Below are 27919 nucleotides of genomic sequence, written 5' to 3' on the forward strand. Positions count from 1 at the left end.
CCTCTCTGAGTCAACATTTTTGTAACCAGACACTTTGATCTACACATCCTCTGGTAATGTTTCTGCTGAGTCATGGTAAGAATAGTAACCTCCTTCTGATATTCCTTCCTGAGTTTAGAGTATATCTGCTTTTTATGTAAGTATACTGGGGATCCTTGCTGCAAGGGTCTATTGTATGCAAACGAGTGTAACTCCACTGGAAGCATTTAATCAGAACCTAAGAGGCATGAGACCAATTATATTCATCCATTCATTATTTTTTGCCTTTTGAGCAGGGATCTTTAATTCTATTGTAACTTGTGAAGTATTCCAGTTGTTAGACAACCACTTCTAGAATCCTACAAACATTTCCTAAAACTTGAATAAACCTTTATCAAGGGCTTTGAATCTGGGAGTCGCTTGCTACTTTGCTACTTCAATAAAAATATGTCATAACTCAGGATCATCTCAATTTTATTTATCTCTGACTTACTTGTTCTTTGTGCAGAGTAATTCTACCACTAAATAGAAATCACCTTTCCACTATTCTTCCATTTTACCCCAGAGTCTTTAGAAGAATTCATTTCATATCTTGAAGCTCTTGACACAAAATTCTAACATCGTGCTTCTGCTTGAAATTTTTTTGAGCTTCAAAAATGGTAATTTGTTGACGCAATTTTTAGAATCTACACTACAAACTCCTGTGCCTCGTAGATGAGCTTTTCTGATACAGATTTTCTGATATGATTTCTCCAAGTCATATATGCAAGATAACTTTTATTTCCTACCTAAGGATATATTTTTTAATTAAACTACTATAAACCCTGTGTCAAGCTCTTTAATTTGCATTGTGGACATATATTACAAACAATACCCTTGAATTCTACACATCTTTTTATGAATTCCAGAAGCCCTCAAGCCATCCAAAGAAATTTGTTTTCCCTTCTCTTTTTCCTGTGGGAGGTAGAAATATCTGGATTTTATATTCCAACCAAGTCCAATATTTGTAGATACAACCTTTCACATTTGAAATTAATGAAAAAAAGATGTACTTCTAAATTCTTAAGAAATTGTATCACCTTGTGGCCTATTATAATATAAACTTGTATATAAATATTGACATAATAAGTGATCACAAATATGTTTGAAGAATCTAGACTTTCCCCCCAAAATGTCTTTGTGCTCCCTAATTGTAGGTGAGCTGCTTTTTTTGCAACATTTTGTTGATCATAATGGGACCCGTCTCGTCTTTGAACCTGCTATCCTAATTCATGATACATCAGAAAAATAAAGTGCTATGTTGATTCAGTGCTCTTACTGCCTCCAGATGAATTATCCATGACCTTCTGTACTTCTTCCTAGGATGGATCCTTTTACATTCAGTCCCATAACTACTGCAATGTAGTGTCTAGTGCTGTATAGCATTATAGTTTTCATTTGTGCCAGATTTTTATACCAAACCCTTGATTTTCTCTAGCTGAATAACTCATATTTTCCCATGATTTGCTTAGACACTGTGACTTATGGCATGAATTTCTTTAATCTGTCTCTCCTTCCTGGAGGAGTGACATTTTCTCCAGTGTCAGTAATCACTTTGTGATAAAAATGCAGTCTGTGCAGGCAATTCCATAGTACTGTACCCTCTTCTAGAGAAAAGATTCTTCTATACCTTGAGTCAAAACAACCAACTCATTCCCTTTGCTGTTTCAATATCCAGGAGGTTGTAGTGAACAAGAACCCCTACATTAAATTCTACTTACAATCAATAAGCATCACTGTCTTCTACTATCAAGCTAGTTTGACACTTGTAGGGTACAGGTAAGCAAATCCATCAGTTAATAATTATTATCAAAACCACAAGTATAGGTTGCAAACTTAACCAAAATATTTTCTAAAAGATAAGAAATAAAATTGAAGGCCCTTATATTAGGTAACATAATCATATGGTCTCATAATGGTGAAAACTATAGGTTTTCTTGCCCTGTCATGGTCATAAGACAATAAAAAATACCAGACTCTCGAAATAGGTAAAAAATGTTTTAAAGTCAGCTTGTGCTATGTCAGAAACTATGTAGGCCTCAACTATGCCAGTTAGAAACCCACGATGGTAGGAGAACAATGGTGACCTGGTTTCCTCTCCTGCTGACAATCTTTTCTCCACTTTGACTCCTCTGTCTTGACTTGATCATTCATAAGAGAACATTAATGGCTAAGACAACACTTGGAATACATGTTTCAAGCCTGTGAAATTATCCACACCCACCACCCCTAATTTCCACTCCTATTTTTAATTGATGCTGGACTCAGACGTTGTTCTATCCTTAACCCCCACATTTAATAAGGCAAACAGAATGATGTAATTTGAAGTACAACTTTACTCTTCACTCTCCAGAAAATCAGAATCAAATTAAGCATTTATTGTGTTTCTACAAAGACCTGCTAAATATAATCTTGTTTTTATAAACTACCCATCCTCAACTACATTTCCCTCCAACTCTTAGCAAGTAGTCTGAATACAAGAAATACAATGGGATGATGGCCTTTCAATTGGAAGGATCCCAGCAAGGAAAAACATCTTTTCTTTGTACTCTTAGTTAATTAACTCTTTAAGATGAATAATATTTATTCAATACAACCCCGTAAGCACTTTATATGAAGGAATTTGTAGACCATTCATATGAGTTGAGACTCTTTTAACCTGGTTTTACAAAACAGGAATGGAAGCACAGAGAGATTGAGTCATTAGACATATTGGTTCAGTTGTGCCAGCTAGTACAAGTGTAACTCTTTGACTCTACAGCTTATCTTCACAACTATTCTTCTCTACTGATTTTCAAAGCCACTGTATTCTGATGGTACCATAGTGCCAGCTAAGTCATCACTGGTTTGAAACACTATACGCTAGTCACCTCGTGGTACTTCTTCAGGGTATGGCCATCCATGCAATATCATATGACATTAGATAATTTTCCTTCATCAACTTCACAGAAGGACTGTCAAAAATCAACAAAAATTAGATGGCCCAAAAACAAGAGAAATTTATTTTTTCACAATTCTGGAGGCCAGAGTCTACAATCAAAGTGTTATCAGGGTTATCATCCCAGGGAATAATATAAGGAAAATGCTTCCTTGTCTCTTCCAGTTTCTTGCGGTGCTAGGCATTTCTTGGATTTGATAGGATCTTTCCCATCTCTGCCTCCATCTTCACAGGGACCTTTTCCCTGTGTTTCTGTTTCCAAATTTCTTTCTGTTTATATAGCCAACAATCATTTTGGATTAGGACCCTCCTATTCCTGTATAATTTCATCTTTACTAATACATGTACAGAATGGTATCCAAATAAACACATAGATATTGAAGGTTAGGAGTTTAACATATCTATCAGAAGACAAAATTAAACCCAAATCAAACCTAAAACCCAAAATTAAACTCAAGTTGTATCCCAGGAAATTTGATCCTTTGTCTTGTTATAGACTGCATTGGTTATTGTACATAATACTGTACAATGCTACACTACTATACAAAGAACTTCAACACATAGTAGATTACACCAGTTTCTATTTTTCTGAGTTATAGGAAGAAAGGATCTAGAACCAGAAGAGTGAGTATAAACCGTGAAATTCACATATTTCTCTTATATTGATGTTTTTTTCCATATCTAGAAAATTCACTTTTGACAATGACTCAAAGCCATTCTACTCCAGCCCTTGAGAGAGAGAAAGAATGAAGGAAAAAGTATATCTCCTTCCTTTGAGGGAAATATTCTAGAAGGCACACACATCATCTCCCTTTTACAACACTTACACCAGCATATCAAGGCTACTTCTAAATGTAAGTGGGAGTTAGAACATGCAGTTGTAACATGAACTGGAATATGTATAATTAAAACACTATTCCCCAAATTGTTCTATCCAAAATGGTAGCTACTCGCTGCATGTGGTATTTGAATTTACATTTGCTTATATAAATTTAATTGATTAAAATAAGAAATCCATTTTCTAACAATATTTCAGGTTCTCTGTAGCCACCTGTAGCTAGTTTGTTTGGACTACATTGATGTTGATAGCATTTCCAAACTTAAAGGAAGTTCTTATTAAAAATAGCTTCTTTAGAATTAGAAATTAAAAGATATTTGTAAAATGACTAACAATTTGCTACAGAAAACCACAAACTGTTGTGTTCCTTTAAATTTAGAGGCTGCAAATGAAATCATGAGTGTTTGTCTACCCAACTTTAAGAATCATCAGATAAAATACTAGGTAATGTTTCAAATGTGAGGGAGGAAAAGAAAAGAATACAGACATGTTTTGTATGTGGGTACTTTTAAAATGTTGAGACAGCTGATTTTTTTCTCTAAAGTTCTTTGCAGTTATTTTTCTAACTCCTGTTTTATAAATAAGAAAACTGAGTTTCATAGAAGTTAATTAAAATGTAAACTGGCAAGAAAACTTTTGGAGATACATACTTTCTCTGTCTCTCTTTGGCTCTCCTAGTCTCAGGTATGGCTCCTCATATTCACATTGAGCCTGGCAATAACAGAGACATTAAGGTGACCTGCATATCCACTGGGTGGTTTCCAGAGCCTGAGATACAATGGAAGGACCCTCAAGGATTGCACTTGGCACCAGCCTCTGAGACAAAGAGAATAGAAGAAAATGGATTGTTTCATGTGGAATCATCTATCACAATGGATACAAGTTCAAGAACAGAAGTATCTTGTGTTATAAGGAACCTAATACTCAGTGTGGAGAAGGTGGTGCTTGTATCCATGGCAGGTCAGTTTCCTCCAAAGTTGATATATTGAGATATCACTGCTGATCAGGAAACTCTTAATGGCAAAGACCTATGACTGACAGACCTAGAAGGATATTCTAGTTTATCCATTTCTAACTCTTAATGTGGAGAACTTGGAAAAGTCACATTTTTTCTTGTTTTGTATTTCTTATTGCAATATAAATGTCATTGTGCTACTTCATGAAAATGAATACCTGAGTGTACAAAAGTATTCAAAAAGTAATAATGTCTTTGTGGAATCTTTTGAAGTTACTCCTAAGCTTCACCTAATCCTATTGCCTAGGGAAAGCCTGTTTTAACAATTTGGTGTTTTCTCCCATCTTTCAAATTGGATTTGTATCCTGGCAGTGCCATTTAGCAGCATCATGATCTTGGGCAAGTATTGACCTTCTTGTGCTCAGTTCCCATCAGTTAAATTGGGATAATTATGGTGTCTACCTCATAAAATTAATATCACAGGTAGAGAAGAGCTAAGACATTCCAATAACTACTGAAAGTGATTGTTCAAAGAAATAGTTTGCCCACATGATCTCCCCCAACTTCCTGGATATGCAAATGTCCTTATTTGAAGTATTGCAGCTTGTCAACCACAGTCTTTAGTTCTTGTCCTTTCTTATCTCTCCAGCTTCATCTTTCATCCCTCTCTTTCTTTGTCTCCAAAACTTTCTACCCCTCATTAATTCTTTAAACATATTCTTGTAATACCTCATGTAGCCTGTTATTGACACATTTCTTCTATTTTCCTATAACTAAGAGTTTTCTAAAGTCCCTCAATATTTAATCTTAACCTCTCAGGAAGCTATCTTCAATCTATTCTGTGTTAAGTTCCCTCTTTACTCACACATTATTTTGATTATATGTTTCACTATTTCCCAGAAATAATATAAACTCCTGATGACATTATATGTATTTTTAAATATCCCCATTACTAAAAAAAATACCAAACCACAATATATATTTTTTCTATAGTGGATAAACATTTGTATGACCTTTTATCAATAAGTAAAGTGTCATTTCTATTGTGCTTTAGTTTGGGAAGTCACATTGGTTTAAGATAATTAGAATAAGAACTTGAGGTTGAAAATTTGAAGGAAGCAAACACATATACTAAAATAGAGATAAAATATATATGCAAACACTTACATATATGTTTTAGATCATCAATTAAAAATTACACATTTTGGAGCACCTGAGTGGCTAGGTCAGTACCTCTTTTGAAATAACATTATTAAATAGAAAACTATCAGGAGCACCTGGCTGGTTCAGTCAGTTACATGTCCGACTTCAGCTGAGGTCATGATCTCACAGTTTGTGAGTTTGAGCCTCACATCAGGCTCTGTGCTGACAGTTCAGAGCCTGGAGCCTTCCTCAGATTCTGTGTGTCCCTCTTTCTCTGCCCCTCCCCAAGTCGTACTCTGTGTCTCTCTGTCTCAAAAATAAATAAAACATTTAAAAATTTAAAAAAAAAACATAAAAAATTATCAAAAACAAGAGTTATTTTTACTGATTTCAGTTGCTAGCTGACATATACCTCACAAGAAATGGTGAATTGAAATAATATCTGTCTCTAGAACCTAGACCATGAATCCCATTTGGTTTATCATCCAAGGTATCACAGTTTCTCCTTGTGCTTGTCACTCCTCAGGATGTTGCCAATCTCACATATATATGCTTATGTAGAAAATAAATGGTTAGAAAGGACACATGGTAGGGTGCCTGGGTGGCTCAGTCAGTTCAGCATCTGACTTCAGCACAGGTCATGAGACCCCAAATCACGGTTTAGGCCCCACATCAGGCTCTGTGCTGACAGCTCAGAGCCTGGAGCCTTTTTTAGATTCTGTGTGTCCCTCTCCCTCTGCCCCTCCTCTGTTCATGCTCTTTCTCCCTCCCTCTCAAAAAATAAACATTTAAAAATTTTAAAGAAAGGATACATGGCAAAGTCAGTGTGGGGATCTGTAGGACAAAAAGAGGAGAAAATGATGAAAATAAATATCTAATTGTATTTGAAGATTTTTATTTATTATAAGAGAATTATTTGTCACAAGTATAGTAATGTTAATGTGTGTTTTTTTAAATATGATTTATTGTCATGATAGCTAACATGTAGTGTATACAATGTGCCCTTGGTTTCAGGAGTAGATTCCCATGATTCATCTCTTGCATACAACACCCAGTGCTCATCCCAACAAGTGTCCCCTCTCAATGCCCATCACCTATTTCCCCTTCTCCCCTGCAACCACATCAACCCTCAGTGTTCTCTATATTTAAGAGACTCTTATGGTTTGCCTCCCTCTCTGTTTGAAACTATATTTTTCATTCCCTTCCCCTATGGTCTTTAGTTATGTTTCTCAAATTCCACATATGAGTGGAAACATATAATATCTGTCTTTCTCAGACTGACTTATTTCACTTTACATAATTACCACCAGTTCCATCCATGTTGTAACAAATGGCAGGATTTCATTCTTTCTCATTTCCAATAGTATCCCATTGTATATATAATGCACATCTTTATCCATTCATCAGTTGATGGACATTTGGGCTCTTTCCATTATTTGGCAATTGTTGATAGTGTTTTAAACATTGGAGTACATGTGCCCCTATGGATCAGACATTCTGTATCCTTTGGATAAATTCTTAGTAGTGCTATTACTCAGTCGTAGGGTAACTCTACTTTTAATTTTTTGAGGAACCTCCACACTGTTTTCCAGAGCAGCTGCACAAGATTTCATTCCCCCCAACAGTGTAAGAAGGTTCCTGTTTCTCCACATGTTTGCCAATATCTTTTGATACTGAGTTTTTAATTTTAGCCAATCTAACAAGTATGAGGTGGTTTCTCAGTGTGGTTTTTATTTATATTTCCCTGATGATGAGAGATTTTGCCCATCTTTTCATGTTTCTGTTGGTCATATGGATGACTTCCTAGGAAAAGTGTATATTCATGTCTTCTGCCTATTACTTCACTGGATTATTTGTTTTTGTGGGTGTTGAGTTTGGTAAATTCTTTATAGCTTTTTGGGTACTAAACCCTTATTTAATATGTCATTTGCAAATATCTTCTCCCATTCCATCAGTTTCCTTTTAGTTTGTTGATTATTTCCTTTGCAGGAAAGAAGCTTTTTATCTTGATGAGGTCCCAATAGCTAATTTTTGCTTTTAATTCCCTTGCCTTCAGAGACTTGCTGAGCAAGAAGTTTCTGCAACTGAGGTTGAAGTGATTGTTGTCTGCCTTCTCCTCTGGGGTTTTGATGTTTTCCTGTCTCACATTTAGGTCTTTCATCCATTTTGAGTTTATTTTTGTGTATGGTATATAAAAGTGGTCCAGTTTCATTCTTCTGGATATTGCTGTCCAATTCTTCCAGCACCATTTGCTAAAGAGACTGTCTTTTTTTCCACTGGATATTCTTTCCTGATTTATCAAAGTTTAGTTGGCCATAAATCTGTGGGTCCAGTACTGGGTTCTATATTTTTTTTTTTTATTTATTTTTGGGACAGAGAGACACAGAGCATGAACGGGGGAGGGGCAGAGAGAGAGGGAGACACAGAATTAGAAACAGGCTCCAGGCTCCGAGCTGTCAGCACAGAGCCCGACGCGGGGCTCGAACTCACAGACGCGAGATCGTGACCTGGCTGAAGTCGGCCGCCCAACCGACTGCGCCACCCAGGCGCCCCTGGGTTCTATATTTTATTCCATTGGTCTACGTGTCTGCTTTTGTGCCAATATCATATTGTCTTGATCATTTCAGTTTTGGAGTAGGGGCTAAAGTATGGAATTGTGATGCCTCCCACTTGTTTTCCTTTTTCAACATTACTTTGGCTAGTCAAAATCTTTTCTGGTTCCATACAAATTTTAGAATTGTTTGTTCTAGCTCTGAGAAGAATGCAGGTGCAATTCTAATTGGGATTGCATTGAATGTGTAGATTAACTTGGGTAGTATTGATATTTTAACAATATTTGTTCTTCCAATTCATGAGCATGGAATGTTTTTCCATTTCTTTGTGTCTTCCTTAATTTACTTCATAAGTTTTTTTTTTTTTTAATGGTTTTCAGCATACAGCCATTTTACTTCTTAGGTTAGGTTTATTCCTAGGTATTTTATGGTTCTTGGTGCAACGGTGCATGGGATCAATTTCTTGATTTTTCTTTATATTGCCTCACCATTGATTTACAGAAATTCAAAAATTTTCTGCATATTTATTTTATATCTTGTGACTTTGCTAAATTCCTGTATCAGTTGTAACAGCTTATTGGTAGAGTCAGGTTTTTCATGTAGAGTATCACGTCATCTGAGAAAAGTGACAGTTTGACTTCTTCTTGACAATTTGGATGCCTTTTATTTCATTTTGTTGTCTCATTGCTGAGGCTAGGACTTCCAACACTATGCTAAACAACAGTGGTGAGAGTGCACATCCTTGTCATGTTCCTAACCTCAGGGGAAAGCTCTCAGTTTTTCCAAATTGAGGATGATATTAGTTGTCGGCTTTTCCTATATGGCTTTTATGAAGTTAAGGTATGTTTCTTCTATCCTGATTTTCCTGAGTGTTTTTATTAAGAAAGGACACTGTAAACAAAAAGGATGAAATCTTGCAATTTGCAACAATGTGGATGGAACTAGAGAGTATTATGCTAAGTGAAATAAGTCACCTAGAGAAAGAAAAATACCATATGACCTCAATCATATGAGGAATTTAAGATACAAAGCAGATGGATATAAGGAAAAAGAACCAAAAAAGAATATAAAAACAAGGAGGGAGGCAAAACATAAGAGACTTTTAAATACAGATAACAAACTGAGGGTTGCTGAGGGGCTGTGGGTGGGTGAATAACCTAAATAGGTAAGAGACATTAAGGAAGATACTTTTTGGAATGAGCCCAGGGTGTTATACCTAAGGGATGAATCACTGCAATCTACTCCTGAAAACATTATTGCACTATATGCTAACTAATGTGGATGTAAGTTAAAAATAAATTAATTAATTAATAATGATTAATTAATTAATAAAACCCTTTTTGGGAAAAAAGGGTGCTCTATTTTCTCAGATATTTTTTTCTGTATCTATTGATAGGATCATATGTTTTTTATCTTTTCTTCTATTAATTTGATGTATCATATTGTTGATTTCTGAATATTGAACCAGCCCTGCAGCCAAGGAATGAATCCCAATTGATCATGGTGAATAATTGTTTTAATATACTGTTGAATTCAATTTTCAGGTATCTTGTTGAGAATGTTTGCATCCATTTTTATCAGGGATATTGGCCTGTAATTCTCATTTTTGGTATGGTCTGTCTGATTTGGGAATCAAGGTAATGCTGACGTCATAGAATGAGTTTGGAAGCTTTCCTTCCATTTATATTTTTTGAACCAGGTTTATAAGAATAAGTATTAACCTTAATGTCTGGCAGAGTTCTTGAAAACCATCTGGACAGGACTCTAATTTGTTAGGAGGTTTTTGATAAATGATTCAATTTTTTCACTGGTTTTGGATATGTTATAATTGTCTATTTCTTCCCATTTGAGTTTTGGTAGTGTGTGGGTATCCTGTTTGTCCAGTTTGTTGGCATATAATTTTGCCTACTATTCTCTAATAATTGTTTGTATTTATTTGGTGTTAATTGTGATCTCTCCTCTTTCATTCATGATTTTAACTATTTGAGTTCTCTCTCTTTTCTGTTTGATAAGTCTGGCTAGAGTTTATCAATTTTGTTTTTTCTTTAAAAAACCCAGCTCTTAGATTAATTGATTTTTTTTTCTTTTTCTTTCTTTTTTTCTTTTTTTTTTCATCCTGTATTGTTTATAACTGCAATAATATTTATTACTTCTATTCTTTTCTGGCTTTAGGGATTCTTTTTTCTCTGCTTCTAGTTCCTTTAGGTGTGCTGTTAGATTTTGTATTTGGGATTTTTCTTGTTTCTTGAGATAGGACAGATTGCAATGTATTTTCCTCTTGGGACTGTCTTTGCTGCATCCCAAACAGTTTGGACTGTTGTGTTTTCATTTTCATTTGCTTCCATATATATTTTTTAAAAAAATTCTTCTTTAATTGCCTGGTTGACCCATTAGTTCTTTAGTAGGATGTTTGCTATCCTCCATGCATATGGAGGTTTTCCAAATTTTTCCTGTGGTTGATTTCAGGTTTCATAGTGGTATGATCTGAAAACATGGGTGGTATGATCTCAATTCTTCTATATTTGTTTAGAGCTGTTTTGTGCCCCAGTATGTGACCCATCTCAGAGAATATTCCATGTGCACTCAAAAGGAATTTTTTATTCTGCTGCTTTTGGATGAAAAGTTCTGAATATATCTGTCAAGTCCATGTGGTCCAGTGTATCATTCAAGGCCATTGTTTTTTATAGATTTTCTGCCTAGATGATCTCCCCATTGCTCTAAGTGGAGTATTAAAGCCCCCTGAAATTAATGTTTTCTTATCAATAAGGTTCCTTATATTTGTGATTATTTTAGTTATATATTTGGATTTAATCAAGTTGGGGGCATAAACATTTACAATTGTTAGCTCTTCTTGATGGGTAGACTCTGTAATTATGATAATACCCTTCTTTATCTCTTGTTACAGCCTTTAATTTAAAATCTAGTTTGTCTGACATAACTATGGCTGCTATAGATTTGTTTTGACTTCCAGTAGCATAATAGATGGTTCTCTATCCCCTCATTTTCAATCTTAAACTGTCCTCAGGTCTAAAATTGGTCTCTTGTAGACCACATATAGATGGATCCTGGTTTTTTATCCATTCTAATAGTCCATGCCTTTTTATCGGGGCATTTATTGCATTTACATTCAGTTATTATTGGAAGACTGGTATTTAGTGTCATTGTGTTATCTGTAAGTTTCATGCTTGTGATGATGTCTCTGCTCACTTGTAGCATTGTAGCATTCCACTCACAGAGTTCCCCTTAGGATCTCTTACAGGGCTGGTTCAGTGGTCATGAACTCCTTCAACTTTGTTTGCCTGGGAAAGCATTTATCTCTCCTATTCTGAATGAAAGCCTTGCTGGATAAATGACTCTTGGCTGCATATTTTTCCTATTTACCACATTGAATTTTCCTGACATTCACTTCTGGTCTGCCAAATCTCATTGGACAGGTCTTCTACTAAACTTATATGTCTACCACTGTAGGCTAAGGACCTTTTTTCCCCACCTGCTTTCAGAATTCTCTCTTTATCTTTGCATTTTGCCAGTTTCATTCTTATATACTGTGGTGAAGACATATTCTTTTTGAATCTGAAGGGCGTTCTCTGTACCTCCTGGATTTAAATTCCAGATTAGGGAAGTTCTCAGATATAATTTGTTCAAGTAAACCTTCTGCTCCTTTTTCTCTATCTTTTTCTGAAACTCCTATGACATAGATATTATGTTTCATTGAATAACTTAGTTCTCTAATTCTCTCCTTATTGTCTAGTGTTTTTTGATCTGTCTTTTTTTTCTCAGCTTCATCATTTCCATAATTTTGTCTTCTATTTCACTTATTCTCCCCTCTCCTTCCTCCATCCTCACTGTCACAGCATCTAGTTAATTTTGCACCTCAAGTACAACATTTCTTAATTCATCATGACTATTTCTTAATTCCTTTCTCTCTGTGGCAATAGATCCTCTTCTGTCTTCTATGTTTTTTTTCAAGCCCAGCTACTAATATTATGACAATTACTCTAAATTCTTGATCAGATATATTATTTTTATCTGTTTTGAGCAATTATCTAGCTGTCATTTCTTCCTGGCATTTCTTTGGATAACATTTCTTCCAATTCACCATTTTGGCTAGTTTTCTGTCCTTTATATGTTTTAATAGCTTGCTATGTTCCTTGCACCTGATAGCACTATACTAAAAAGGAGTCATACACTCTTCAGGTCCTGGCCCTTCAGGAGATGTTTTCAGAATGTGTTATATGCTCTCTGTTGTTGTGACTTTGGTCGTTTTATCTCTCTACTCGTAGTGATGGTTTGGACCTTCCACAAGGTGTGCTTTGATTTGTTCATTAAAGAAACCCTGGAAAAAATTTAAAAATGGGAAGATAGTGGAAGAAGACTTATCCTGTACAAAGAGAGAAATGACAGGGATGGGGGGAAATAAATGGAAAAAAAAATTCCAGGCAGAAAATTAGAGAAACTATACAGCTTAATCCGGAAAGACACACACACACACACACACACACACACACACACACAGAGAGAGAGAGAGAGAAGAAATAAAGGAGACACAGAAAAACATAGGTTAAAAATGGTCACTTAAACAAACCAATATCCAGGGTAGAGAAAGGAAGAAATAAGAGGAAGAAAGGAAACAAAGTGTTTCCTTTGGATTTACACTTACACACACATGTGTATAAAAACACTTACACACACGTATGTATAAACACACACACATGTGTGTTTATAACACTTACACACACATGTGTGTAAAACACTTACACACACTTACACACACATGTGTATAAAAAATTGACCAAGAATGCAAAACTGTGGGACTGATATCTGATGGTGCCTTGGAACCAGTGGCTGTGCTGTTCTGGAGGAGGGGCTATCTGATTAGGTCAGTGTCAATCTTGTAGTTACCAGGCACCAAGGGGCATGGTTTTTGGTGGGCCACTCCTGCCACCACTTTGGGCCTGCTGTCCTGTTCCCTGAAGCTCCACCTTGTTGATAATGGGGATAAAAATGGTGACACCCCAGTCTGTCCTTCCTTGACTAGGTGTCCCAAACCACTCTGTTCATGTTGTACTCACAGTGACACATGGACATGAGCAGGCTGGTTTGTCCCACTATACAATCTCCCATGCTTCCTAGGCATTTGGATGGGATTCAAATCCAATGTCTTACAAGATCCCACCCTGTGTGCCCCAGTACACCCTCTGCACCACTCTGCCCAGTCACCTGACAAAGGGTCTCTGGCTGAAAGGCATCCTCAAGGTCTTTTCTTCTTGGACAGGCTATATGCCTTCTTCCCATAGCACTCGAGGGAGTGGACTGCTCTGTCCAACTGCACCTCTGATCTCACTAACAAGCCTGGGGTAGGCTCTCTCTACCATGCTGGGGTGGCAGGCCTCAGTCTGGAGAAAGTCCCACAACCCTTGTTTGTGATAGAAATTGTTTCCTTCTCTGTTTGTTCGTTTTCCTGTCTGTGGTCCAGAGAGGTTTTGCTCTTGTCCAAATACAATCCTACACTTCTACAGCTTCTCTTTTTCTTCCTTTTGTCTCTCTACAGAAGGGGATCCCTCCCCTCCATGCTTATGCTGCCTATTTTATCACTCCCAACTAGCAATCATCCACCTATGACCCTACAGGTTGTCCCCGTGGTCCCCTAGAGATGTTTTTTGTCATTCTGTAGCCTGAATTCCCGGAATTCCAAGACTTCTGGCTTTAATACTGCTGTGTTTGAGGGACAAAGGAACTTAGGGTCTCCCTACTTCTCATAATGTTAATGTTGGTAAATCTTGATTGTGTGTATATGGATATCTGGTGAATTATTTGTATGTTTTCAGCATATTAAAACATTGTGATAATTTATAAAATAAACCTGTGAGTCTCCATACCTTAGGAACAAAAAAAGAAGCTGAAGCCCCTTTAAGATTCAAAAATTCCTTAGATTTGCAGGGAGGGGTAGGTGAGGCTTAGAATATATGCAATTGCTAATAATCTCACATAAAAGAAAATATATTGGAATTTGTTCCCAGAACTCAAATCCACTGATGCCAAGCTGGATGCTAAGTGAGACAATTTCTATTTTTCAGATGCCTTGTTCCCCAAGGACTCTCTTTGGGCAATGTGGCTTACTCTTGTCCTGTTTCTCCTAGCTGTTGGTGCAACCATCTGTCTTCTACTTGTGCGTGCTAGAAAATCCAAAGGTAAGTGAAAAAAAAAGGGGAGGGGTGATTGCCTTTATTTTGTGAACAATTTGGGTATATATGTATACCTCTTTAGGTTGCTTCATTACTGGGATATAGAAATGCAACTGATTTACATACATTGATTTTATATCCTGTGACTTTGCTGAATTAATATATCAGTTCTAGCAGGTTTTTGGTGGAATCTTTCAGGTTTTCCATGTAGAGTATAATGTCACCTGTGAAGAAAGAAAGTTTGATTTCTTTGTCAATTTGGATGCCTTTTATGTTTTTTTGTTCTCTGATTGCTGATACTAGGACTTCCAGTACTATGCTGAAAAGCATTGGTGAGAGTGGACATCTCTGGGGTGTTCCAGATCTTAGGGGGGGAAAGGCTTTCAATTTTTCCCCATTGAGGATGATATTAGCTGTGGTCCTTTCATATATGGTTTTTAAGATGTTAAGGTATTTTCTCTCTATCCTAAAATTCTTGACGATTTTTATCAAAAAAGATGGTGTATTTTGTGAAATGCCGTTTTCCGCATCTACTGGCAGGATCATATGGTTCTTATAGTTTCTTGTATTAATGTGGTGTATCACATTGATTGATTTGCAAATATTGAACCAGTCCTGCAGCCAAGGAATGAATCCCACCTGATCATGTTGAATAATTCTTTTAATGTACTGTTGAATTTGACTTGCTAGTATCATGTTGAGAATTTTTGTATCCAGGTCATTCAGGGATATTGGCCAGTAATTCTGCTTTTTTAATCGGCATCTTTGGTTTTGAAATCAAGGGAATGCTGGCTTCATGGAATGAGTTTGGAAGCTTTCCTTCAGTTTCTATTTTTTTGGAACAGTTTGAGAAGAATAGGTATTAACCCTGTTTAAGTACCTGGTATAATCCCCCTGGGAAGCCATATGGCCAAGGACTCTTATTTGTTGGGAGATTTTTCATAACTGATTCAATTTATTTGCTGATTATGTGTCTGTTCAAATTTTCAATTTCTTCCTGTTACAGTTTTTGTACGATGTGAGTGTCTACACACTTGTCCATTCTTCTAGATTGCACACTTTATTGACATATCATTTTTTAAAGGATTCTTTTATAACGGTTTGTATTTCTGTGGTGTTTGTACTTTTTGCTCTTCCATTTGTGATTCCATTTGTAATTTCATGAGTCCTATCTCTTTTTCTTTTTCAGAAGTCTGGCTAGAGGGTTATCAATTTTGTTTATTCTTTCCAAAAACCTGTACTTAGTTTCATTGGTCTTTTCTATTTTTATAAATTCTATATCATTTATATCTGCTCTAATCTTTATTATTTCCCTTCATCTGCTAGCTTTGGGCTGTATTTTTTGCTCTTTTTATTTCTCCTTTAGGTGGAAAGTTAATTTCTGTATTTGGGACCTTTCTTGCCTCTTGAGGTAAGCCTGAATTGCAATGGATTTTCCTCTTAGGACTGCCTTTGCTGCATCCCAAAGGGTTTGGACTTACGTGTTTTTGTTGTCATATGCTTCCATGTGTTTGTTATTTTATTATTATTTTTTTACAAAAGCAAATGATATTCTATGTATTTTTTTAATTTTGTATTTAATTTATTTGTTAACCCATTTATTCATTAGTAGGATGTTCATTATCCTCCATATATTTGGGGCACTCCAAATTTTTCTTGTAGTTGATTTCAAGTTTCACAGCGTTCTGGTCTGATAATGTGCATGGTATGGTCTCAGTCTTCTTGTACCTGTTGAGGGCTGTTTTGTGACTCAATATGTGATCTGTTTTGGAGAATGTTCTGTGTGCACTCAATAAGCATGTGTATTCTTCTAAGTTAGGATGGAATGTTCTGAACATACCTGTTAAGTCTATCTAGTCCAATATATCATTCAGAGACATAGTTTCATTATCGACTTTCAGAATTATTTTCTTTGTATTTTATCATTTTTACAATGATATATCATGGTGTTGATGTGTTTTGTTGATTTTGAAGGGAGATCTCTATATGTCTTGGACTTGAATGCCTATTCCCATCCTCAGATTTGGGATGTTCTCAGCTATAAATTGTTCAAATAAACTTTCTTCCCCTTTCACTTTTCTTCTCCTGGGACTCTTATGATACAGATATTGTTTCATTTTATGGAAACACTTGTAGTTTAATTCTCCCCTGTGATCTAGTAATTTCTTTCCCACTTTTCAGCTCCATTATTTTACAAGATTTTTTCTTCTATGTCACCTATTATCTTCTTTGTTTCTTGCATCTCATTGTCACTATATCTAATTTACTTTGCATCTCAGATATAGCATTTTTAATTCATTGTGAATAGTTCTTAGGTCTGTGATCTCTGCAGCAAGAGTTTATCTTGTGTCTTCTATGCTTTTTTTCAAGGCCAGGTATTAGTCTTGTGACTGTTATTCTAAATTGTTGTTCAGAAATATTTTTTATATATGTTTTGAGCTATTCGCAGCATGTGAACTTTCTTGGGGAGACTTCCCCGTTTTGTCATTTTGGTTAAGTTTCTGTCTTTTTCATGTTTAAAAGCTTGTTATACGTCCTGTACCTGAGAGTACAACTATATTAAAAAGGAATCATACATTGTCAAGGGCCTGGCCCTTCAGAAAGTGTTTTTGGTGTATGTTGCATGCACTCTGTTGTTGAATTTTGGCTGCTCTATCCAACTTGTCTGCCCTCTGCAGAGCTCCTCCTCGTTTTTTGTTTGTTTGTTTGTTTGTTTGTTTTTTGTTTTTTAATAGTGGTGGAGTTTTTTGAATGTAAATCTGCTGTGCTTTGATTTGTTTCTTAAAGTAACACTATGCGGGTGGGGGAGAAAAGGGGTGGAAGGAGCCTGATGCTATAAAAAGAGAAAATTGAAAGAAGGGAAAAGCTAACCAACAGAGAATCAAAAACTACAAGCCTAAGATTAGAAAATGACAATGGAAAATAAAGAAGATGATGAAAGATAAAAAAAAAAGTGGAATAAGAATAGAATAAAAATGCCTGATCTCACTATCATCTATCTCTCTATCTATCTATGAATTGTCCAAAAATAAATTAGAAACTATAAGCCTGTTTCCAAAAGGGGAACAAAAAATAAAAGAAGAGGGAAGAAAAATAAAATAAAATAAAATAAAATAAAATAAAATAAAATAAAATATAAGAAAATAAAAGAAAGAAAGAAACTGTTACCTGTTGGTGTCTGGAAACAGTGGCTGTGCTGGTCTGGAGGAGAGGCCAGGTGCATTGGATCAGTCAGTCTTGCTGCAGTAGATAAGCAATTGCCAGGCACTGAGGGGTGGAGTTTGTTGTAAATGGGTTCAATCTACACTGGGGGCTGCTGTGCTGCTCTCTGAAGCCCACCGGGTTGGTGTTGGAAGGTAAAATGGCAATACCTCAATCTCCTATCCCCAGACCGGGTACCTCAACCCACACTGTTCAGAAAGCCCTTATAAATAGTATGGGCTGTCAGCTTGCCCTCCTCCACAGTCCTCCTGCATATCCTCAGGACTGGGCTGGGATTCAAAACTCGAAGTCTTAAAGAACCCAATCAGTGTGGCTCCCCTTCCCTGTTCCAGAATTGAACCACCCAACCTACTGATAAAAGACCTTTGGTTGGCACCTGCAGGGAATTTTGTCCTTAGGGGGGCAATAAACACTCTTTCCAAAGTATTCCAAGACAGAGATTATTCTCTCCCAGTATGTTCCTGAAATCACTATCCCTTGCCATGCACTCTGGGGTCGACTCCCTCCTCCCCAGGAGCATATACCAAGGATCTTGGCTTTGCTCTGGAGAATGTCATGCACTTAGGAACCTACTTCTGAGTTTCAGCTACTAAGGCTGTTTGCAAAAAGGAAACTGGAACTGTCCCTATCCCAAATCCCAAATCCCAAATCCCTGGTCCAGAGAGGTTTTCTACTTATGCTAATTCAATGCTGCACTTACAAAACCTCTCTCTTTTTTTCTCCCATTTTTCTCTGCACACAAAGTCTTCCCTCCCCTTGGTGCCTATGCCATTTTTTCTCCCCCAATTTATATACAAGCACCCCAATCCTGCCAAGCTGTCTCCCTCCAACGTTAGAGATCCTTCTGCCACTCCACGGATGGATTTCCTGGCTGTTCCATGTGATCTGACCTCAAACAGCTATGTTTGAGGGATGAGGGAAATCCCAGTCCCCCTACACTTCCACCCTCTTAACTCCCTCACACGATCTCACCATGATCTCATTCTTTTGTTGGCTGAATAATAATCCATTGTGTATACACACACACACACACACACACACACACACAAAACATGTATTATTTATTCATTCATCTCTCCGAAGGTGCTTAGGTTGTTTCCATATCTTGGGTGTTGTAAATAATATTGCAATAAGCATAGTGGAACATATATGTTTTTGAATCAGTGTTTACATTTCTGGGAGGCTACATAGCCAGTAGTGGAATTACTGGATTGTACAGTATTTCTATTTTTGATACCCTAAAGTAACTCCCAGCTACTTTCCACAGTGGTTGCCCTAATTTAGATTCTCACCAACTCTGTTTGAGGGTTCTCTTTTCTCCACTACTTGCCAACAATTATTATTTATTATCTTTTTGATACTATCCATCATGATAGGTGTCAGATGATATCTCATGCTCTTTATTTGCATTTCACTGATGACTGGAGATTTTGATCATAATTATATGCATCTGATGGCCATCTGTATGACTTTTTGGTAAATGTCTAATCAGATCCTCTGTGTCAAACACAATAGCACTACTAGATCCAGAGCCCCATGATCCTCCAGCTGCCAGTTAAAGAGAAGACCCACTATAATGGCCTAGCAGTTCTTGAAATTGCACATCTTCCCTGCCTGCTTTCACATAAGCACCAGAGGTGTGTTTGGTCTATGTCTGCAGCCTCTGTGTTTTCTTCCCATGCTTTGACATTCTGTGATGTTCATACCTGGAAAACATGAAATGTAGCCTTGCTGCTACCACTGTTTCTCTGACTGAGGCACCCCTGCATGTCTGCTCAGTCTAAGTATATGAGAACTTTTTCTTCAGTGAAAGGCTACAATATACATGTACATATCCAATTTATTGCTTGAAGTTAGTATCCATGTTAGTGAATCCTTTTAGGTTATCATAAGTTAGAATAGAATGTTTTCAGGAATGTTTGAGTACAAATATGTATATTTGTTCCTTGAGTCTGATTCACAGATACAATTCATGATTTCTCATGAGATTAGGTTAACCACCAAGGCATGGACAGCAGCTTTGACACCTCAGAATGCAACAACACCCAAACGGTGTCTTACAGTACAAGTCATGGCCAGAACCCTGGATCTTTTCTGAAGTTTTTAAGCAAGTCTGGGGTTGGGTATCTAGCACATCCCATAGGTGGGAATGAGAGGATATGGGCACTCTTTTCAATGAGGGGAATGTGTGTTCAGCCAACGACTCTGCAAACACTCCACCTGTATTTGTTGTGTATTTGTTGTTAACTCTTGTGGTTGGTTATTTGTATCTCTCTCTTGGTTTTTTCTGCTTGATCTTGCAATTGGTTTCTCAAACTATAATAGATTTTTAAAAATAAACAGCTTTTATTTTAGTGAATTAGTATTTGTTCTCAATAACCCTCTTGTCATTTATTATTTATTATAATTTATTCATTTATTATATATTTACAAATATTATATATACGATCAAAATACATAGTTGTAGCTACATATTTTCTTTTACATTTAAATAGTTTGTATAACATATACAATTGTATGATTTTTGATTACTCAGCTGTTCTTTTTCTTATGGAGTAATATGATCCAATATAGTAGCCTCTGGCTATGTGTGGTTACTGGGCACCTGAAATGTGGCCAGTTTTATAATGATATGCTTAAGTATAAACTAATTCACATTGGATTTAGAAGATGTATTCATTCTATTTGAATTACTTTTATTTTTTTCCGAGTTTATTGAGATTACAAATAAAATTTATTTACATTTTAAGTGTACACAATGGTAATTTAACATAATTTTATGATATACTTTTATCACTTTCTTTGTTAAGAAACCAAATTCAGGGGCGCCTGGGTGGCTGAGTCGGTTAAGTGGCTGACTTCGGCTCAGGTCATGATCTCGTGGTCAGTGAGTTCGAGCCCCGCATCCGGTTCTGTGCTGACAGCTCAGAGCCTGGAGCCTGTTTCAGATTCTGTGTCTCCCTCTCTCTGACCCTCCCCCGTTCATGCTCTGTCTCTCTCTGTCTCAAAAATAAATAAACGTTAAAAAAAAATAAAAAAAAGAAACCAAATTCATGTATTTTTTGAATGATAGTTTATAAACTTTTTTTTTGTTTTTTAAGTCTCATATGTACAAAGTGACGTATGTAAAAGTGGCATATGCAGGGAGAGAAAGACAGACATAGAAAGATAGAGAGACAGAGAGATGCTCTTTGGTGTAAATTATTAAATTATAATTAAATATATTAAACATAGCATTTATGTATTTCAAATTTTGTACTTCATTGTCAACATTTTCCTGTTTAATGTTTCTTTTTTACATGTGAACATTTTATGTTATAGAGCCAATACACTTTTCTTATAACCTACATATGATTGCTTATTAATAACTAAATACTGGAAAATTAATATTAATTGCATTTATTTTTTTCTTTTTAAAATTTAATTTTAAATTGAAATGCAAGTTAACATACAGTGTGATATTGGTTTCAGGAGTAGAATTCAATGATTCATCACTTACATAAAACACCCATTGCTCCTCATAAGTGGCCTCCTTAGTAAACATCACCCATCTAGTCAATCCCCAACTCACCTCCCTCCATCAACATGTAGTTTGTTCTCTATCGCTTAGAGTCTATTGTGGCTTGTTTCCCTCTCTTCACTTCCGCCCTTCCTATATGTTCATCTATTATGTTTCCTAAATTCCACATGTGAGTGAAATAATATAGTATTTTTCTTTTATCTTTCTCTAACTGACTTATTTTCCTTAGCATAATATAGTCTAGCTCCATCCACACTATGCAAATGGCAAGATTTCATTCTTTATGGTAGCTGAGTGATACTCCATTGTATATATGTATGCCACATATTCTTTATTCATTCATCAGTCAGTGAACATTTGGACTCTCTCCATAGTTTGCCTATTATTGATAATGCTGCTATAAACTTTGGGGTGCATGTACACTTTTGAATCTGTATTTTTGTATCCTTTGGCTAAATACCTAGTAGTGCACTTGTCTCACATTTAGGTTTTTCATCCATTTTGAATTTTTTTTTTCTATGATGTAAGAAAGTGGTCCAATTTCATTCTGCATGATGCTGTCCACTTTTCTTAGCACCATTTGCTGAAGTGGTTGTCTTTTTTCCATTGGATATTCTTTTCTGCTTTATCAAATATTAGTTGACAATATGTCTGTGGGTTAATTTCTGGCTTCCCTAGTCTGTTCCATTGATCAATGTGTCTGACTTCATGCCAGTACCATAGTGTCTTGGTGATTACAGCTTTGTGATACAACTTGATGCCCGGAATTGTGATGGCTCAAAGTTTGGTTGTCTTTTTTAACATTACTTTGGCCATTTGGTGTCTTTCCTGGTTCCATACACATTTTAGAATTGTATATTCTAGCTCTCAGAAGAATGTTGGTGTTATTTTGATAGGGACCACATTGAATATGTAGATTGATTTGGATAGTATAGACATTTTGACAATATTTGTACTTCCAATCCATGAGTATGGAATGATTTTCTCTTTATTTGTGACTACCTCAATTTGTTTCATAAGCTTTCTATAGTTTTCAGTGGATACATTTTTCACCTCTGATTATGCTTATTCCTATGTATTTTATGTTGTTTGGTGTAATTGTAAGTGGGATCAATTTCTCTTTATGCTGCTTCATTATTTGTGTGTAGAAATGCAACTGAGTTCTGTACATTTATTTTATATCATGCAACTTTGCTGAATTCATGCATCAGTTTTAGCAGTTTTTTTTTTAGGTGGAGAGTTTCGGTTTTTCACGTAGAGTATCATGTCCTCTGTGAAATTTTTACTTCCTTCTTGCTGATTGGGATTATTTTTATTTCTTTTTGTTGTCTGACTGCTTGTCTAGGAGTTCCAACACTATATTTAATAATATAGTGATGCTAATGGACATGCTTGTCATGTTCCTGAATTCATGGGGAAAGTTCTCACTCTTTCTCCAATGTGGATGATATTAGCTATGGGACTTTCATATGTGGCCTTTATGATCTTGAGATATGTTCCTTCTATCTCTGCTTTCTTGAGGGTTTTTACTTTTTATCAAGACAGGGTGCTCTATTTTGTCAAAAGCTTTTTTCTGCATCTATTGAGAGGATCATGTAGTTCTTACCCTTTCTTTTATTAATTTGGTGTATCACATTTTTTGATTGGTAGATACTGAACCAGTCCTGGATCCCAGGAATAAATCCCATCTGATTGTGGTGAACAATTCTTGTAATGTATTGTCCAGTTTGCTAGTATCTTGTTGAGTATTTTTGTATCCATCTTCATCATGGAAATTGGTCTGTAGTTCTTTTTAGTGGGGTCTTTGTGTAGTTTTGGAATAAAGGTAATGCTGGCCTCGTAGAAAGAGTTTGGAAGTTTCCTTCCATTTCTAGTTTTTGGAATAGCTTCGAAAGAATTAGGTGTTAAGTCTTCTTTAAATGTTTGGTTGAATTTACCTGGAAATCCATCTGGCCCTAGAGTCTTGTTTGTTGGGAGATTTTTGATTACTGATTCAATATCATTATTTCTTATGGGTCCTTTCAAATTTCCTATTTCTTCCTGTTTCAGTTTCAGTAGTTTGTATGTTTCTAGGAATTTGTCCATTTCTTCCATATTGCCCATAATTGTTTGTATTTATATGATGTTAGTTGTGATTTCTTGCCTTTTATTCATGATTTTACTTATTTGCATCCTTTACTTTGTAAAGAAAGTGCTTGTCTCCCTACACCAGTTATAGTCTGGGTTGTGGAGCCAAGAGGAATCTTATATGGCCAAACATACATTTTGATAACTGTAATATGGACTCCAATGTCAATTAGACAAACCATCGATTGTCTGGTTTGCAAATTTTATTTGTAAAGTAGGTCTTGCATGTTTATGGGCTTTGACCAGAATGCCTCATTTTTAGGATTAGTGCTACCAAAATGTTTAGAGCCATGCACAGTATTGGCAGTTGCCAGCATCCAATAAGGTAATATAAGCAAATGTGCTATAGGGACATTTGTGGGAGTGTTTGAGTAAACAGAGGAAACAAGCATGATATGAATTTCTCCAGTAAAGTCAGAATCAATAACGCCAGGTAAAACAAATATTTCCTTTAATGTAGTGCCGGATCTTCCTAATAGAAGTCCTATGTAACCGGGAGAAAGGGGGTCAAAAATGTCTGTAGGCATTTTCTTGAATTCCCCTACAATGTTATGGGTTAAGTTAGATGTAAGGGCCAGATCAAGTCCCACACTGACAGATGTGGCAGCCAGGAGATCTAAGATTAGTCTAGGTATTGATTAAAGGTTTTTTTTTTCTTGTTGTTGTTGTTGTTGATTTGTGGATCCATTTCTTGGCATCCATGTTTCAAATTTGGGATATCTGACTCCTGTTTTGTTCTGCGGTGCATAATTTGTGCCCCCTTTTTAAGTTCTTCTAAAGAAGGTTACCTTGGAAATCTAGTTTTGACTATTATTGATAGACCCAATGATATACTCCTTATAATTTGGGCATTTTGAGTAGGGCATTTTTGTTCCTGTGGATGACATTGTTTTTGAAAATGTCCCTCATTTCCACATTAATTTTTGTCGTTGTTGTTGTTGTTGTTGTTGTTTTAATGCTTAGGCTAATAACACAGCTTTGTAGGATTCACTTCCCACATTTTGGCAAGCTTTTAATAATTTCAGCAATACTATGGTTCCATCCCTTTAAGGAAGCAAGGATCTTTTAGCAATCCTGGTTAACATTTTTATATGCCAATTGAACAGTTAAAACATTTTGGTCATCCACATTATCAACTAGTCTTAAGATAGCAGTTGGTAATCTTTCAATAAAAGATATATAGGGTTCATTTCCACCTTGCCAGATGGTGGTGAAAGAACCCATGAGTGTCAGAGTGTCAAGAATATGGTACCAAGCTTTAGATGCTGCATCTGCGATTTGGGAGAAAGCTCTGGGGTCCATGTTATATGAGCCTATTCAGTCATTTACAGTTCCACTCCCAAAAGCATGTCTTTTCCAATAGGAATTCCGTTAATTAAATTTTCTAATGCTGTAACATGTAAGGCATAATTAAATTCTTGGAATCAGAAGGAGTATTGGGCAATATTGAGAATTAGTTTAAAGTTTTCCAGTTACAAGGGTCATGTTCGTTAGTTATAAACATCAAAGAAAATCAAAGAGTGGGAGGAAACCACAAAGAACCTCCAGAAATAGACCAAACCCACATCTTGTATTTACCTGAAAGCATGGGAGGAAGTTGTGCAGTTTCAAGGACTACTAGGCAATTACAGTGGGTCTGTTCCCTAACTGGCTCCTAGGGTATCATGGGGCTCTGTTCTCACAGTGCTGTCATATTAAAGAGCCTTGAAACCAGAACTTCATTGGCTTTTCAGCAATTACCCCATTCACTTTCCCAGGGCTTACAATACACTCTCTAAAAATAACTCCACAATTGATTTTTAATTTCATATTGTTTGAGTTCAAAAAAATTCTTCACATACTAGCAATCTTCTTAAATTTATTGAGAGGTTTTGTTTTGTTTTGTTTTTTGGTTTTTCTGTTGTTTATTTGTTGTTGCTTTTTATTTATTTGTTTCTCTTTATTTAATTTTTTTTTATTTTTTAAAATTTACATCCCAGTTAGTTAGTATATAGTGAAACAATGATTTCAGGAGTAGATTCCTTAATGCCATTTACACATTCAGCCCATCCCCCCTCCCCCAACCCCTCCAGTAACCCTCAGTTTGTTCTCCATATTTATGAGTCCTTTCTGTTTTGTCCCCTTCCCTGTTTTTATATTATTTTTGGTTCCCTTCTGTGTCTTAAAGTCCTCATATGAGTTGTATAATATTTGTGTTTCTTTGAACTTTTTTAAAAAGCATGAAAGAAGTAATATGGGCAAATTTTTATCACCTTGATTTAACAATGTATTCTTAAGTAGGAGACCAAAAATACAAGCAACAAAGAAAAAAACACATAAACTGAACTTTACGACGTTTTAAAATAAATTAGTTTTTAAAAATAGTTTACTTTTAAGTAATCTGTACACCCAATGTGGGACTCTAATTTATAATCCTGAGATCGAGTTGCGGACACCACAAACTGAGCTAGCCAGGTGCCTGGAAGATCATTGACCTTTAAAACTGTTTTGCATCAAAGGCCATCCTCAAGAGAATTAAAAGACAAACTACAGAATGGGAAAAATATTTGCAAAACATACACAAAATAAGGGTTTTATATCAAGGGAACATAAAGAACTTTTAAAAATCAACAAGAAGACAAATAGCTCAATTTGAAAATTTGGATAGATATTTTTTCTAAAGAAGATATATAAGTGACAAATAAGTACATAAAAGTTTGCTCAACACTGTTAGTCATTAGGGAAATGAAAACTAAAACTACAATGAGATATCAATTCACAACTTTTAGGAGGCTATATATTTTTTTTAAAAAAGTGAAAATAACACATGTTGGTGAGAATATGGAGATATTGGAATGCTTGGACATTGCTGGTGGGAATTTTAAATGGTGCAGCCATTGTGGAAACCATTTGACAGTTCCTCAAAAAGCTATAAGTATAATTACCGTATGATCAAGCAATACCATTCCTAGATATATACTCCAAATAATTAAAAACAGCAAGTTGAAGAGTTACTTTATGCCAACGTTCATTTCAGCATTATTCATAGTAGCCAAAATGTGGAAAAAACACAAATGATCATCGCCACACGAATGTGTAAATTATGGTAAATGACAACAGTGAAATATTATTCATCATTCATAATAGGGAATCAATGTTAGTATATGGTCCAACATGAATGAATCTTTAAAACATTATACCAAGTAAAATAACCTGACACAAAAGGGAAATATTGCATGTTTAACTGACATTAAATAGGTAGACTAATCAAATGTTATAGAAACGGAAAGTAGATTAGAGTCAAGGAGAGTTGGCAAGTGGAGACAGAGGAAAGCTACTGTTTAATAGTCACAGATAATCCATTCGGTGTGATAAAAAATATTTGCAAACAGTAGTGATTGCACAACAGATTATACACTTGATAATGATTAAAATGTCACATTCTATGTTTATGAATCTTTCTACCATCTAATATCCTCTATATACCTACCTATCTATTGTTATTATATATTTATATAATTTATGTCCATGGTATATGTCTACAAAAATAAAGTATTTTATCTCTATATATTTCTATATACATATAATTTTTTCTCCATAATGATGACATTGCAGGTAGAAATATTTAGCACCAGGCTATTGATTTAAAGCCTTTTAAAGTTTTACCTTTATCCCCACACCCTGTATTCCACCTGTATTCTGTTATCTTTAGGTTGAATCTAAATGATATAGATTATAGATAGATATATAGATACATATATATCTGTATAATTTATTATATATATACAATCTCTCTATCTATCTACCTAAATACACACACGCACACACACACACACACTCTCTCTTCATGACATCTTCAAACAACAGCAGGGAGCTCTCTGAAAACCTGAATCCATCAAATTTGACTAATAGTGAAAATTCTTGTGAGTAAAAAGAGAACCTCAACCAGGCCCTAGATGAGTTCTACTAATAAATACATTTTTGTCCGTTCTTTTTTTCTTTTTTTCCTTTTATGTTCACTCAAGAAGAAGCATGGTGAGTTGGTTTACTTCTAAGTCAGAGCAGTTCACATGTCCATTTAGAAGATAGAGTCATAGATTCAAGTTGTGACTGACAAACACGATTGAAAGAAAAGATTGCAGGAATTGTGTAGGCTTAGAAAGTTCCCATAGAACTAATATTTTCCATATTAAAATAGAGAGACCAGGGTGAGAACTTAGGTAAAGGCTCGTGAACTGTTTATTACATATGAGCATTGTTTTACCCAAAATGCTGAGGAGTCATGTGTTTTGTCACTTTTAGAGATCTAGGAGAGAAACACTGTACCATTCTGTGCATTAGGTTATTTATAAGGACCAAATAGAGAAAATGTTCTCAAACCCAACATCCATAAGAATCCCAGGGAGAGCACATTTTGCTGGGACATAGCTCAAAATTTTTGA

General features: G+C 35.7%; 1 protein-coding gene and 1 long non-coding RNA gene across 4 annotated transcripts in view; both read left to right on the forward strand.

Moving 5' to 3' along the window:
• Positions 1 to 27919, forward strand: part of LOC131518643 (uncharacterized) — a 139718-nt gene that overhangs the window by 52813 nt on the left and 58986 nt on the right. The gene's annotated exons all lie outside the window — the stretch shown is intronic.
• The window catches only part of LOC131518601 (butyrophilin subfamily 3 member A2-like), a 97723-nt gene that overhangs the window by 24177 nt on the left and 45627 nt on the right, over positions 1 to 27919 (forward strand). For all 3 annotated transcript variants that reach the window (XM_058740855.1, XM_058740852.1, XM_058740851.1), the window contains 2 exons: positions 4473 to 4754; positions 14522 to 14635. In XM_058740855.1, the coding sequence (XP_058596838.1) occupies positions 4473 to 4754; positions 14522 to 14635 (396 nt within the window). The remainder of the gene's footprint in view (positions 1 to 4472; positions 4755 to 14521; positions 14636 to 27919) is intronic.

Source organism: Neofelis nebulosa, chromosome 1 (genome assembly GCF_028018385.1).
Source record: "Neofelis nebulosa isolate mNeoNeb1 chromosome 1, mNeoNeb1.pri, whole genome shotgun sequence".
In the NCBI taxonomy this organism is placed as follows: Eukaryota; Metazoa; Chordata; class Mammalia; order Carnivora; family Felidae; genus Neofelis; species Neofelis nebulosa.